General features: G+C 36.8%; 1 protein-coding gene across 6 annotated transcripts in view; it reads right to left on the bottom strand.

The window, feature by feature from the left end:
* LOC5567222 (single-stranded DNA-binding protein 3) overlaps positions 1-15,967 on the bottom strand; it is a 176,423-nt gene that overhangs the window by 94,579 nt on the left and 65,877 nt on the right. For all 6 annotated transcript variants that reach the window (XM_021855253.1, XM_021855252.1, XM_021855250.1 and 3 more), the window contains one exon: positions 12,491-13,064. In XM_021855253.1, the coding sequence (XP_021710945.1) occupies positions 12,491-12,546 (56 nt within the window). In that variant the 5' untranslated portion in view covers positions 12,547-13,064. The remainder of the gene's footprint in view (positions 1-12,490; positions 13,065-15,967) is intronic.

Below are 15,967 nucleotides of genomic sequence, written 5' to 3'. Positions count from 1 at the left end.
AACTAGAATTCTAGTGACAATAATAATACCTATCACAAGAAACAATACAGAAATTGTATAAAATCGTTTCAAATGAAGAAAATGCAAGGATTTCCTAGAGAAAATGTAAGATTTCAATACATTTACTTCATATGAACCTTGTAACTTTTGTATTTACAACGATATCATACAAGTTTTGTTAGGTTTTCACGCAGAATTGTACTAAAATCTTGCAGTCACTGGTTGGGTATGGGTCGATCATCTTCTTCCTTTTGGCATTACGTGTTCACTGGGACAGAGCCTGCTTCTCAGTTTAATGCCTTATGAGCACTTCCACAGTTATTAACTGAGAGCTTTCTTTGCCAAAGTAGCCATTTTCGCATTCGTATATCGTGTGACAGGTACAATTATAATCCATGCCTAGGGAAGTCAAGTAATTTCTATTACGAATAGAGCCTGGACCGACCGGGAATCGAACTCAGACGTATCAGGTGTCTGCAGACACCTTCAGCATGGCTGTGCCTTGTAACCGCCGACTTAAAATTCTACTTGAATCAAAAATAATTGTATATTTTGTATATATTGTATCATATTTATCTAAACTCTGCTGCTAGAAGGCGTTAGTGAACATTTTCGTCAGTTCAAAGTTGTTCAGGAAAGCAAGGAAGTCCGGAAGGAAAACGGTTTGATTCGTAATTCTCCTGGGTGGCGCTGAAATTGAGTATTTCTACTAATGTTAACTCGAAATTGTAGACATCACATTGAAATTATTCAAGTCAAAACCAATTCATATCCAAGTGATTCACTTCCTATTCATAAACATATTCGTATGATTATGTTTGATTCATTCCACAATCAAGTCATTCAGGTTTTCGATCCACACCCAAAGGATTCATGTCAGATTACCCACCATAAGTCCATGCCAGACTACCCACCATAAGTATGGAATCGTTGCAATACTGAATACTGCAGCAATTTTAACTTTAGCATCACCCAAAATCCAGTGTTAAAAGTTTATTCAACAAAAATAAAAATTCGCAAGGGTTTAAAGACGTATTTTTTAAGATTACCTCAAAAATACATTGATCTTGCACTTCAGAATCACGAGAAAATATTCATTTTAGGTGATGCTAAACTTTTCAAGGTGCTGCAATATTCAATATGAGTGTTGCAATACGCGATTCCATACTTATGGTGGGTAGTGTATCAGGATAAATTCACTTTAAATTCAAGTGATTCATGATTGATTAACTTCATGTTCAAAAGTTTCAAGTTTTATTCACTTCATAAGTGATTCAGGTCCGATTCATCATTAAGCGATTAATGATTAATTCACTACATATTCCAGTGATTCATGTTTGATTCGCTCTATATCCAAATCATTTATATCAGATTCACATAGTCAATTTTTCCAAGTGAATTAGATATTATTGAACTATAAGTGATTTAGGTAGACTACTTCATGTCCACATAATTAAGGTCTGAATTTCTTCATGTTTACGTGATTCAGTTCTTAATAATTCTATTTTAAAGTAATTCAGGTTTGATTCTCCTCGAATTTAAGTCATTGAGCTTTTTCATTGCATTTTCCTGTGATTTAGATCACATTTCCTTCATTTTTAAGCAATTTGAGACTATTTCACTTAGTTTTCAAGAGATTCATATCTGATTCATCTTTTATATATTCTAATAATTGAGGTTTTATTCATTAATTAACATAGTCTTTATGTGATTCAGGTCTGATACACTTTATTTTCAAGTCATTCAAATTCAAAAGTTTCGAGTTCCAATCAATTTATTTTTCAATGAGTCAGGTATGATTTGTTTCATATTTAAGGAACACAGGACTGATTTACTTCATTTTCAAGTAATTCAGATCTGATTCAAACAGTCTAGGACTCACTTCATTTTTAAAGTGATTAATGTCTGATTCACATTATATTCAAATGTGTCTGATACGATTCACTTCATTTTTTGGCTATTTACATCATCGTCTAGTGATTAAGGACTGAATCGCTGGATACCGAAGATGTGAACTTTGTATTATATCTGGATCAGAGACCACCTAGCTTTGCCGAAGACTCAAACTTTCCATCTAATCACAATCGCAAGATAGAACTTGCTCAAAATGCTTAATTTTATTTGCTCACTAACGCCACCAAGTGGCAAAATTTTGAACCAAATTGTTAAGCTTCCGGGTGTCCTTGACTTTCTGAACAATCTTGCCGAAGTCTCGAACTTTCAATCTCATGTTTATCAGAACTTGCTTAAAATGCTTAATAGGGTGCTAAAGCCCTGTCCCAATTTTAGTACCAAACGCTTAAGTTTAAGCTAGCAACACATGTTTACTCAATTTTTCAATGTTTATTGTTTGTTCAAGTCCAAAAAGCATTTTTATATGGTTTTTGAGACTTTGTCACACCCTTTGGCTTAAACTCAAATTTTGAGTGTATTTTGTTTTCCGTGTCCCTTTTGAACTCTCAGATAGGAACAACCCCAGTGTAAAAAGTAAACCCCCTGTGCCGTTTTTGTCGCCTAAGTAAACGTTAAACATGATCAAAAATGTCAAAGTACTCATATGATATATCCGTTATTTGAGCGGTAAAAAATGCAAAAATTGTTGTAGTAACATGCACTGTTATCAGGGTTGTTAACGTTAATCAACGATTAACGCCGTTAACGTTGATTGTGCTCTGGATCAACGTCAACGCCGTTGCGTTAATTTTCATGGTTGTTAGCGTCAACGTTAACGCGTTTGCGTTGAATCAACGTCAACGACCACCGCTAACCAAAGCGTTGATCTTATGTTTCGTACAGTTTCCCCGAGAATGTTTCGAAACATCAATAAACTACACGTTACTATGCTGATACCCCGTATCCATGGAAAGTTGATTAAAAAAATCAAAGTTCACAGTGCAGAGCAATTATTTGGCACTCAACAGCCAGCCTCTTTGACCGTCAGTTTCGATTGCTTAGAAGAGCTATTACAAATTGCAAAGATTTCCTAGCAATATTGTAACCGTCGTATGACCTCTCGCCGTTCCAGCAACCCACAACAATGAGCTGAAATCGAACACTCTCTTCCTTTGCCTTCAGCCAGCACACGGCGTCCTTTTTTCTACCCTTCCAGTAATCAAGATGTTTCCGAGTGACCGCCCCCAGAATGACCCGATTTCTCATTTTGAAATACAAGTTGTCATACTATTTAAGTTTTCATTGCAATCGGAAGTGGCAATGGTAATAGAGCAGATTTTCCCACTTTCGATACTGTGCACCTTTACTGTAAACATCATTTTCCCAGCAAATCCAACTGAAAAAAAATCAGTCAACATTCTATAAAAACTGCACTGAGATCATGCATTTGTTTTCTTCTAAAAATCGTTTCTGAACATGGCATGTGTCAGCGTCTAAGTTGAAACCGTTGAAACTGCCCTCACAATTCGTAGTTATCTTGTACTAATGTTAGTAATGAATTATTCACTCGTTATTATTATGTAATCTGAATCATTTTCTGCTTTTCTACATTTACTTTTTTATTAATCTATCGGTTTTTTAATATTAGAATCTCCAAATCGTTAACGTTAGAAATAACGAAGTCGTTGACGTTAAATCAACGCTGTGCGTTAACGTTACCGTTAAATCGTATTTCAACGCATTCAACGCATGCTTCGTTAATCGTTACAGGTTAACGTTAACGAAATAACGAAACGGCGTTAATCGTTGATTAACGTTAACAACCCTGACTGTTATGAAATAAAAACAAGATTTCATTTAAAATTTTAGGACCCTATATTATATGCTCGCTAGCACCACCTAGTGGCAAAATTTTGAACCAAAAAAAATGATAAAAATGTAAAGCATTCAGTATGTCATAAAACTAACTAAAAAATGCGAAAAAAGCCAGTGTCGCTTACGCCGTCCTTGCGAACATGGGCAGTATTGTTCAATTTGTGACTAAACCATATAAATTTTGAATTTTCGTGCAAGAGTTGTATTTTGCTCAAAATTATTTTGGAGAATAATACTGTCAGTGTAAGTTCAAACTATGTACTGTAAGCGTTCACCGAGAAAGAGGTTAGAGATGCGGGCAAGACTCCAGCTCCAAAAAAAAAGACATGCATTCTCCCTCACACCCGCAAAATATATTCTTATGCTCTGTACATACGCCACATTCGATGTGCACATAGAACCTCCATTTCTATGTAATCGTAGCTCCACTATGAAAAAGAACTTTTTTTTTTCGAATCTACCTTCACGTTCCAAACCTCGTCTAACACAACCTAACTCAACTCCAGTAGATAGCATATCTTTTCCTTTCCCCGCAAAATGCTCCCCAAACGGCTCTCCCGGATTCATTCGTATCGTTTCGAATAAGATGCACAGAGGCCTAGTTTTTCAAAAAACTGGCAAAAACCAAATATCCAAACATAGCTTTAGGTTACTATAGGGTTTTAGTCACCGTCTATTGTTATACTTGGAGATTGTTAATATTTTTCGGTGAGAATCAATTTAAATTAATTGGAGAAGAGTATTCTTGTCTAAGGAGTGTTTGATCCGTTGAATCTGTTGCATGCTCCATTGTGGGTGAGCAACGGAATCCGGATCAAGCATGTCCAGTTCGCGTTGTGCGAGTGATATATCATCATCGTTTACCAAAACGAATCCTTTTCCATATACAAACTCCCAGTGTTTTCTTGTGGAAGTGCAGAGGACTCCTCAGCACCAGTATTTACACATTGAGGATGCTACTGGTTTCCTGTGTAAGAACAGCTGTTCTTACAAAAACGGAGTAGAAATTGCGGGCGGTCAATCATGCTCATGCTCATGAAGAAGAGCATTCTTGTATAAGTTTGCCAAAACCTTTTTTTTTTTTGAAGGGCCACAAAATATATTGAAAACAGCAATTATTTAGGAATGTCGTATTTCGAGAATTGTGACTATGCCCAAAATAGAATCTTCAACCCTAAATAATGTTTCAAGACACTTTTTATTTACTAAAATAATACGACATTTTTACCACGTTTTTTTGTATCTTGATCACTGTGGGGGTGGTGGGGGAAGTTCCGCTTTCGTAATCATTCCCCTCATCACGATCAATGGTGACGGCCCTACTGATTGGCTGATTATACTGACGATGACGATGGTAGCGCCCCAATGATGAACATTGATAACGTGTCAATGTTTTACATCGAGTGTGTATTTGTGTTTATGTTGGTGGTAGAACACGCGGATTGGTTGAAGATATACAACACGCCGAAAAAAAATATAATTCAAGATTGACCAAGTAGTGCGTGGGAGTTCCATGCTAATTGGATTGTTATTAAAGCTGTTCGGAGCGGAGAATGGAACCGTTTCGCTCGGATGTGTCGCGCCGGTCGGAACGGTTTGACGGAGCATTTTTTTTTTTTTGTAAATGAGGAGAGGAATTTCGTTACTGGGGATTGAATTAAGCGATGAAATTCCATCACTCGGATGGAACAAATGCAGACAGAAAATTAATAATAGCGAGTGAGAGTAAATTGATGTTTCAGTCGAATAAAAAATGAATTTTCTTTTTAATATTCAGATTTGACTTAATAAATTTCATAGCATTCATCATTTCTTTTTATTATCTTTATCAACGAAATTTTTGGCCCTGGGCTAGTTCATCTCCGGAACACCACGGCTAAACTTCCCTTCCGAAGAAAGTTGACACTATAACCTTTTTGTTATAAGTGACTATCTCGGGGATAGGACTCGCTTCCAGGTCCTCGGCGTGAGAGGCGTGTGCTCTAACTACCGCTACCAGGTTCGTAAGCTACTGTTTCTTGTTGTATTCAACTTTTGAACAAATTTCTTTGAAAAAATCTTGTTTGTGTGAAAAATATGAGGATTTTGTAGACATCTTTGTGAAAAAAAATCTATACGGTAGCATTCCTAGAGGCTTTTGAAGAAATTTTTGAACGAAGATAATTTTTTGAAAATTTTACGTTTTTGTGAGATTGATTATCGAAATTTCCGGAACTTTGCTCGGAAAAGCTTTCACGAGACTTGAAGAGATAAATGGATGGTTCTGTCAGACTTAAAACTAAATATACAAACCAATTGAATAGCATGCATACTACTAGGACATAAATTATGCTATACCGTAAATTCGGGTGAAATTGATCACTGTGTCACACGATTTTATTTCCCTCTAATAGAGCACAGAAATCAATGCAACCTATGTAAATGAACGTTGTTCGTCTTAACTATTGTTGAATTGCATGTTGTGAAGCTTTTTGTGTTAAGGAATGTTTATTTCTATTCTATGGCAACATCATAGAAAACAGACATGAAAAACAGTGAAAAGTGATCAATTTCACCCGAAATTACGGTACCATACTGGTGAAGAAAAATCTTAGTATGGGACGTAACTGAAGATTGCAATGGAACCTCGTATAGTCAAACATTCAAATATCAAACTGATGATTAAAATATAAATTTTCAGTCAAGTAAATGAAAACAAATCGGAACTTAAAAACTCAATTCATAATCTTTGAGAAATCAGGATACAAAACGTCACCCTCTCCGTCAGTACACTTGCACCGAAGCAAGTACAGACCTTTCAAACCCTACACATGTAGGTGTGTATCTAACCAGAGCAGATGTTAGATATCAGGCTAAAGCGCAAAAAGTGGGAAAATTCCAGAAAGAAGCGAACGCCAAAGCTTCCACACTGAACTGATACCTACCAACTGCCAGGGAAAGACCTGCGCGTACCTCTAGCTAGAGCTACGTATATGCGTCTTTGGCTGCTAATCGCCTTCCATCTCTCAAACCAACTGACTTCTTCTATCTATTCATCCGTTTTGGTTTTTTGTTCTAGCTAGGTAGTCTTCTCATTCTCAGAGGCTAACGCAGTGGTTCTCAGATTGTGCTCCTCGGAGCACTTGATGCTTCGCGAAGCCTTGGTATGTGCTCCACGACACTTTTAACAATTCCGACTCAACTTATTTTTCTTGAAAATGCGCTATAAATTATGACAATACCGAGCCATACCACAGTTTAAATTTTCAGGTGCACAAAACATTCACTCACGCTGAAAATTTAATGGTAATTGGTAAAATGAAATGATCAAATCAAATTTATTTCAAATAATTAAATTTATGATTCAGAGCACTGATCAGTGCTTCTGAAATACCATATTAAAAACACTCCACTACAAAATACACGCTTCTTCTACTTCTTCTTGGCATTAACGTCCTCACTGGGACAGAGCCTGCTTCTCAGCTTAGTGTTCTTATAAGCACTTCCACAGTTATTAACTGAGAGCTTTCTTTGACATTTCTGCATTCGTATATCGTGTGGCAGGCACGATTATACTCTATGCCCAGGGAAGTCAAGTAAATTTCCATTACGAAAAGAACCTGGACCGACCGGGAATCGAACCCAGACACCTTCAGCGTGGCTCTGCTTTGTAACCGCGGACTCTAACCACTCGGCTAAGGAAGGCTCAAGTTGTTCGAATTTAAACAAAAAAAAAAGGACAATAATTTTGCTTTTCATACAATTTTAAATTGGCCCATATTTGACCGCGCAACAATTTAAATTCAAGAAGTGCTCCGCGAGTCATAAAAACCGAAAACCCCTGTTCTAACGGATCGGGATCTCCTCCACAAAGCGCGGTCAAGAACTATCCGATTCTGAACGTGGTGTAGGTACCCTTGTAAGAAGATATAGGAAGGTGCGTATGAACTCACTTCTGCTCCCTTGCCTAATGCTAACAAACTTTCTGCGGCGGGGCCTCGCTCGGGGTCACGGTCAACGACGTATCTACGTTGAGCCTTCTGCCGCGTCCAACTGACGTAGGGGAGAATAGCGCAAAACGATCCAACGCGTTTTTCATAATGCGGATATTTTTTTGTCTAGCATCTCATTTAAAGAAATAACATGTGAAACATTTCTACCACAGTGTCCGTTCGATTTTGGCGAGGTTCGATTTTTTCAAAACGGAAATGCATATAAAAAAAATTGGATCACCTATCTTGTTTATCTCAATGTTCTTGTGAGTTTTTTTGCAGCCTACCTAAAATACACTAGTTCGATTTTTCAAAGATCTTTCAATAGAATTTGCATGGAATTTGTCTTCACTTTCAATTGTTGAAATTCTTATTATTCTAATATACTGTAAACATGTAAACTCATTGGAATTGGAATCGTAATTACATATTTTTAAACTAGTATTTAAATATTCATAGTTCAGAACTATTTAATTCTACTAAGGTCTTGAAAATATAAAAATAGATCAATTGTTGGCCGCAGTGGGTTAAATCTTCTTCATTTTCTGGTGTTAGGAAAAGCACATCACAAGCACCAAAATATGTGGATTTGGCATGTTGTTTTTACAAATTTATTCTATTTTACTTGAATAACGATGTTTTTTTTCGTAAGCAGTGAGAATTCCTCACTGAGAAACTTTCAATATAGTTTAGACTTTTAAGTTTGTATAAATAAGGGGTGGTAAAACCGCCCCATCAACGTAATCGGTTTTAACCCGCTTGAGCAATGTTCACCTTTAGGTCCTAATATCTCAAGTTTCACTTAACTGAAGCATATTTCACATTTCTATTGAAACAAGGACGGGTAATTTGTTGTGTTTTTATAAAAATTTCACAATATCTCTGAGCAAAAATTTTTCATTATATTTGTTATCAATAAAATATCTTAATAGGGTGCAGAGCTACTTGGGTACTTCCATGATTCACTTTGTCATGGGGGGTTTTTCACGGCCGAATTGTCTGAAACTTTGCAATAAGATGCACTTTAATACGACGCATATTGTGACCAAATATGAGCTTAGTAGCTTTTGAAAACCCACCGCCGAAGTGAATCAAAAGTGCCAAGAATAGGATCCGGCTCCCTATGTATTACCCAAAATATTTCGGAATGATAAAAATCTTATGTTTAAGCAAAGCACAAAGTATTTTTTTAAAAAGAAAACCACCATTTTCCCATACGTCCGAACTGGAACAAAGTCCGATTCTCAACGTATTGGCACTTATGTCAAAATGTAATGACGTTTCTGACGTTGATCTTGGTTTGTACGCTAATTATTGCAGAAGCTTAGTTTTAATATTTCAATCTAATATTTTATCTCTGGAAAAGCGATACATGACGTGAAACTTAACTGGAATTTCAGGTGTACATATTTAGAGCAGTGATGGAAAAGTTCGCATCAAAATGATGAATATTTCCGTCAGTGCTGAACTTGTCAATCCAATCAAACACATTAGAAAATATATTAACCAACGCAGTTCTGCCGTTTTCAAACCATAAACTTTGAAATATTTCATGCGAAAACAAAAAAAAAGTTTCATTTAGATACCTAACTGTTACATGTTAGGCCTGAATTAAAAAAGCTGTCCAATCAAATAAAACAAATCTTTTTATATAAAAAATAGAAGTTCAAAATTAGATCAAAATTCAGTGAATGTGAAGCCGAATCTCATATTTTCTCGATCACAAAGCTGGAGGACCGAACATCCGTTTTAGCGGAAAACTTGATCGATTAGTCATCAACAGCAAGTGACTAGTTGACTTTTTAGCATTCTGATAATGACTTTTTATCTTCAGTTAGTGTGAAAATTATTGACAATTCATCTGAAAATGGTTATCTAATTCAAATTTTCTAGTCTACGGCTAGGACAGGACGTAACAGGCCAACTAAGACTACCCCGTTTTTTTTTGTTCAGTCGATAACCTTGACGATACAAAAGCCAGTGCTACCAGTATCCTTGTTAAGCAAATATTGTGAACAAATTCAAATATCAAGGCTCAAAATTTGATTGTTTCTTGCACGTTCCATGCATTCAACACAATAGAATATGCTAGCTTTACAAAAAATCAGCTTCATATTGAAAACTGGCATTATTTTTAGAGAAAATTAGCGCAATTTCCATTATATTGCTTTTATAAGCGGTTTCTTCACTATCGTTTAAGCCCGTGGTCACCAAATGGCTGTGTCTCTTTAATCAGATAAGTTCCGCATATTTTTTCTTCGGGAAGCTGTTCTACTCCCAAAGTTATTAAGAACATCAAACAAAACCATTACGAATACTATCCACTATCAGGAATAAAAATAGTTGAAAAAACAGGGCTGAGGATCACTGGCATAAGCCTTAAACCCAGTTTAACCATATGGGTAAACCTGGTCTACGGCTTACGCGAAGGTGAAGAAATCGGTTCCTTATTAAGTATTTTTCACTTATTTTAGCATTGTAGGAGCACATGCGGTTAACTTAACATCGAATATAAATTGATTTGAAACAAAAAGATTTCATGAAAAATTTATAAACTTTCGATGAAAACTCTAATTTATGAACTAGCAATACGGCCGGGCAAGCAACAAAGTGCCCTGTTGCAATCCAACTCAACGATGCGTAAGTAGGCCTTTGCCAAAACCACCAATTAGAAGTGGTCTTTTTTGACAGGCAATTGGTTTTGTTTTTGTACTTTGACCTGACACGTCTTAACTTAGGTCTACGGTAGCTGCAGAGTTCTACCGCAGCTGTCAAAGTTCTTCCGCAGGCTTCGCAATCATTCTATCATTGAAGCAAACAATTCAATCAAAGCATGCTTGAAAGAGAAAACGCTATGAAAAAGCAACATTTTGTATGAGTGATTTATTGACGTTTTCCTAGCCTACTTGATGGCAAGACAAAGTTTGCCGGGACTACTAGTTTTTAATATATTTAATTGTACTTTCATCGAAGAAGAATTTGAAACCAACATATATTTTTTAAATAAAAAACATGGAAATACACTCCCGTGCATAAGTTTGGGTTCACCCCCTAAAAAACATGCCAAAGTGTTCAGGTCATATCTCTGTGATTACACGTCCAATTCAAATTCTTTAAGCCGCATTCGAAAGGCAAAGAGTTATTCTTACTTCGTATGTATTTTTCCAAAAACATTCATTGAACTTTTTTTTACTAAATTTGTACTTAAAGTTGTGACATTTTTCAAAAAACACACTGAAAAATCATATCTAATTTCCTCAGCATTGGGTCGACCAAAATTTTAAATCAAAGTGTCATCAGAATCGTAATCTCATATTCTTTGAAGAGACCCCACGAATTGTTTGCAGAAAAATCTGAAAAGTATTCAAAATCAATGAAACAGTCAGTCAAGTCATCGTGCAAAAGTTTGGGTTCACCCCTCAGTATGGTGTATCGTGCAAAAGTTTGGGTTCACCTGAACTTACTTGAATCTGTGAAATCTTAAACCAATAATGTACGCGCCATTATTTGCGCTAAAAAAAGCTTTGAACTATTAAAATCGGAGATATTGACAAAAATGATGTGCGTGTGGCTCAGGTGAACCCAAACTTTTGCACGATGACTTGACTGACTGTTTCATTGATTTTGAATACTTTTCAGATTTTTCTGCCTAAATTTCGTGGGGTCTCTTGAAAGAATATGAGATTACGATTCTAATGACACATTGATTGAAAATTTTGGTCGACCCAATGCTGAGGAAATTAAATATGATTTTTCAGTGTGTTTTTTTGAAAAATGTCACAATTTTAAGTATTATTTTGCATACACAATTAAAAAAATGTTTTTGAAAAAATACATACGAGGTAAGAATAACTCTTTGCCTTTCGAATGCGGCTTAAAGAGTTTCAATTGGACGTGTAATCACAAAGATATGGACAGGACACTTTTGTATGTTTTTGAGGGGGTGAACCCAAATTTATGCACGGGAGTGTATACCCCAAAAATACTCAATATTTTTTTATATGCCACCTTTTTCTACAAAAACGACATTGTTGAGTAAATTGCCAGTAACCCTTAATGGGTACGTTCTGTAACCCCCTCCCCTACCCAGTGCGTGTTCTTCTTCTTGTTCCCTTCGGCATCCCTGTCGTGAATTGCTTGCTTGGGGTTCAGTGGTCGTTACTCACTGACTGGTTTAACGATCTGATATCTACAGTCGCACCGCCCGCCAAGAAGCTGGAGGTGTTTCGGATGCTGATTAGCTGCGAATGGTCTGTGATTGAACTTAACGACAGGTACCTATCGAGGCTGAAGAAGACGCAACTCAAGGGATATACTCGTGGGCATTTGAATATGGGAAACCGGTCGGCCGGTAGATGACCGGTTTTCAAGGTCGAGAGTCCCCCTACACGCGCTCCACTAACTAGGAGAGGGAGTGATTTATGGGGAAGAATTTGTACAACAGAAGTCATAAAACTAGAAGCATTGTAACAAATAAATTGGAACGATAACTTTAGACAAAAATCATTGCAATCTTCTATTGCCACGAATATTTTTTAAAGGTTTAGGTTAGGTTAGATTAAGTCTATTAGAATGCATTTTGTTTTCTTATGAGCAGGTGAATGCAATTCACCTGGGAATATTCTGAACTGCTACGCAAATGTAATGTAATATGTTGCTTCTACCAAATTGGGATGATGGTACTGGATATAAAAATTGAGTGTAATATTCAAGATTATACTAATTAAATAATTATAGAAATGTATACTTACTTTTCCCTAGCTTGTGCATCCGACGGCACTGCAGTCCCTTTTCCTTTAGCATACATTTTGATAACACTTAAATATCTTCCCTTGCCTTATCCGGTAATAGAAACTAGGATTAATGCCGTTGCCGGGTTGTCGAGATCGACGCGCGGATTTCTTCTAGCAGATGATCTCTTCTTCGCCCACCTTCGGCTGGAATCTTTCCAACTCCGCACAGCACTGCACTAACATTCGCGGGTGTCGCGAGGTATTCATACAACACAAACACTTTACACTGAACCGAACAGAAACCCGCACGACAGTTCCAATTTTTTTTTCCTCTAATCAATAAACACCACAAACAACATCCAACTATAGCGGGGGCTCCAATCTCGAGAATCGTGCTGTTATTAAATTCTTATCCAACTTCCCGAGCCTTATCCAAATTTTACCGCAAGAGATGCCTCGCTACGTAGTGTAACTACAACAGCAGCAATAACCGAACACTGGCTCTCTTCTAACTGTTGTTTGCCGTTGGTTCACTTCCGTTGACACGGTGAAGCCTGGAGGTGGTGGTGAAGGCGGTGGCGACCGGGTTCGGCTGGAATTGGAGAAAGAGAGCAAGAAAAGGGGAAATTTTTAGACCGAAAATAAACATACAAACAGGCACTTGGACGCGGCGGGGCTGTAAAACATAATTGTTCCATTAGATGGTAGTTACGTCTCCTATCCTAGAGTAGAGGCTAAGTAAAGTGCGCGCCCGCGAAACGATTGCGGGGCGATGTCGTCTTCCCGAAGCGGGTGTTCTTATCGCAGCAAATAATTGGAATTTCGCTTCGAAGACTGCGTGATAACAGTCGTGCCGGGAAGTTCGCGAGAATCGACAATACACCGTGTCGTAGTTGAAAGAAAGATCGAGAAAAAAGCGATAATATATTCCGAATGTAGCGTAAATGCAAATCCAAAATAAGTTTAAATATTATCAAAATTCTGTAGCAGAGAATTAAATTTAACGATAATAAATATCTCAAATAGAGAGTCGGACTTTATTTTTGGCACATTTTAGCCACTTCGGCAGTGTTTTTTTTTTAAGCTGCTGGGCTCATGTTTAGCCACAATATACATCGTATTGAAGTGCTTCTTATTGCGAAGTTTTAGACAATTCGTCCGAGAAAAACCCTACATGCCATGAAAGTATCAAGGTAGCTCTGCGCCCTACCAATATTTAAGAAAAACGTATAATCAAGTTTTGGTTCTCCAGAGTATTTCCAATACATTTATTAATCTTTACAATTTCTATTTTATTACTACAGTCCTTACTCTTCCTTACTCGATATTCCGTATCATGATATCGAGTTAAAGACCCATAGTAAAAGTTGGTTTTCATAGCATATTCGATGGTCCCTTGGATCGCTGTTGCACTAATTTTATGTTCCGTAACTCGATACCTTACTAACTTAGTGATCCCTTTATTATCTCGTGCTACGCGAGCAACACGATTGATCCTGACAGCATCACCCGACCCCGCAGGTGCGAGCGACCCAACCAAAAGATCATACACTACTCTCTACCTTTGGTGTTTGAATTCAGAACATTCATCCAGGGAGGCGTTCACGTTAAAACAGTGGGTAAAAGACGATAGCAAGCACTTCATTATTGGGAACATTTAAGAAATTTTCAATACGAAATGCTCCTGTACCGACAATTGAAGCCAATTACCTTTAGCATGGTTGTTCTACAAAGCCACGGATATAATCACGAGAATAAGAATTTCCTTACTTGGAACAATTTCGGATCAAAGTTTGATGCATTTGTTAGGTCAAACTTTATATCCTTTTTTATCCATTTTGTTAAAAGGATTTCGAAAAAATAGACCAAACTCGATATCAACAATAGATAAGGTAACCTTTGTGTCTCAAATTCCGAACACAAGTTCTCTATATTTAAAAGTTGTGAAATATCAATTTTTACCTTTGAAATCGCCACTGTTTGGAATATGAGACATTATTATCACACTGAAGCATAAATATGCTTTTGAGTTAAATTTCATGCCAGCAAACGTAGCAAACATTAGAAATAACTAGCCTTGTGTTTAGGTTTATCAGCATCTTTGGAAAAACTGGAGCAAAAACGGTGCGTTGACTGAGATCTTTAATAACAGTTTATTTCGAATACAATACTTTTCACTTTTTTAGCCATAAAAACGACAGGCTGCATTTGACGTTTCGAGACAGCGGAATCTGGGCTGCATATGACGTTGATATTTTTCCACTTATCACTCAATGAACAAATGTCCTTAATATACCAAAATGATACGACGTGTAGTCTGTATGCTACATTGCTTTTTGTCTTCTTTTGTCAAGATTCAACCTATGTGTATCTTTTGAATCATTGGTTTATACACAACTTGTTCAATAGTTATCAGATATTAGGATAATTCGTTACTCGTCACAGACAAAAAATAAATCAATCGGTTGAAAAATAGCGGAAATGTAGCTCTCTGAAGTTGACAATTTTGCAAAAACGGCTTTGGCGCATTTCATATGTCCGATACTGTAGTTGATTTGATACTATTCTCCTAAATTTTCTGAAGTTCTGTACCTTTTATTGACATTTAACTATGGCTCCGTTCACAACTCACGTAACGCTGGAAGAGGAGATTGAGAAAGGCCAAAGCGTTACTGCTCATACAAAAAATTGAAATTTTTCATACAAAAAGCGTTAGTACTCATTGTGCATCTGTATAAAAAGCAAGCTCATTTCCTGTTGAAACGTAATAAAAAGTAGAAGAATAATGCAAAAGCCTTTCTTTCAGTTTAATCATGCTCTTCAACTGAATTTGAAAAAATTTAGCTTATTTTGCTATACTACCCAACTTCGGCCTCATGAATCAATTCCAAATTCTGAGAACCATTTTTTCATAAATTCAAACTTTAAAACCGTAGATTATTATGATATTGATCAGTAATGGAAAGAAGTGAGCATGTTTGCCGAACAGGAATGAGAAACAAAACAAATTCTGAGCATCAGACTGCTGATTTACTCGCATCAGTGGTGCTCGCGAATAAACGAAGCCAAAGTGATTCGTGAACGTGACCGGAGCTGTTAATTAATTTTTTTTTCCTTGTTTCCCTTCCATGATTAGGTTTCTATGGATATTTAGCTAAAAAATGGTACTTAATTGTAGATTTGATAGATACACAATTGAGTTGTAAGTCCAAACCATGATGAATCACACCTTGCTCGATCACTCGCGAGTAAATGTTTGCGAATTTTTTGCCATTTCTTTTGGTATGTTCTCCCGAACAGGCGGATGCAAAGCCTGTTCGTGAGTTTGTCACGTTTGTTTTGCGTTGGTTTACACTCGTCAGGTGCTTAATGATGCTAATATTTCAAACACTTAAGCTTGTGCGTGAATTAGTTGTATGATTATCTTCAGGAGTAGCATCCTGAAAAAATACTTTCTCATTTTTTTTATGATGGCGCTTTTAGGTTGCACCTCAA

Source organism: Aedes aegypti, chromosome 3, assembly GCF_002204515.2.
Source record: "Aedes aegypti strain LVP_AGWG chromosome 3, AaegL5.0 Primary Assembly, whole genome shotgun sequence".
Classification (NCBI taxonomy): Eukaryota; Metazoa; Arthropoda; class Insecta; order Diptera; family Culicidae; genus Aedes; species Aedes aegypti.
This window is presented reverse-complemented; position numbering and strand designations above follow the sequence as displayed.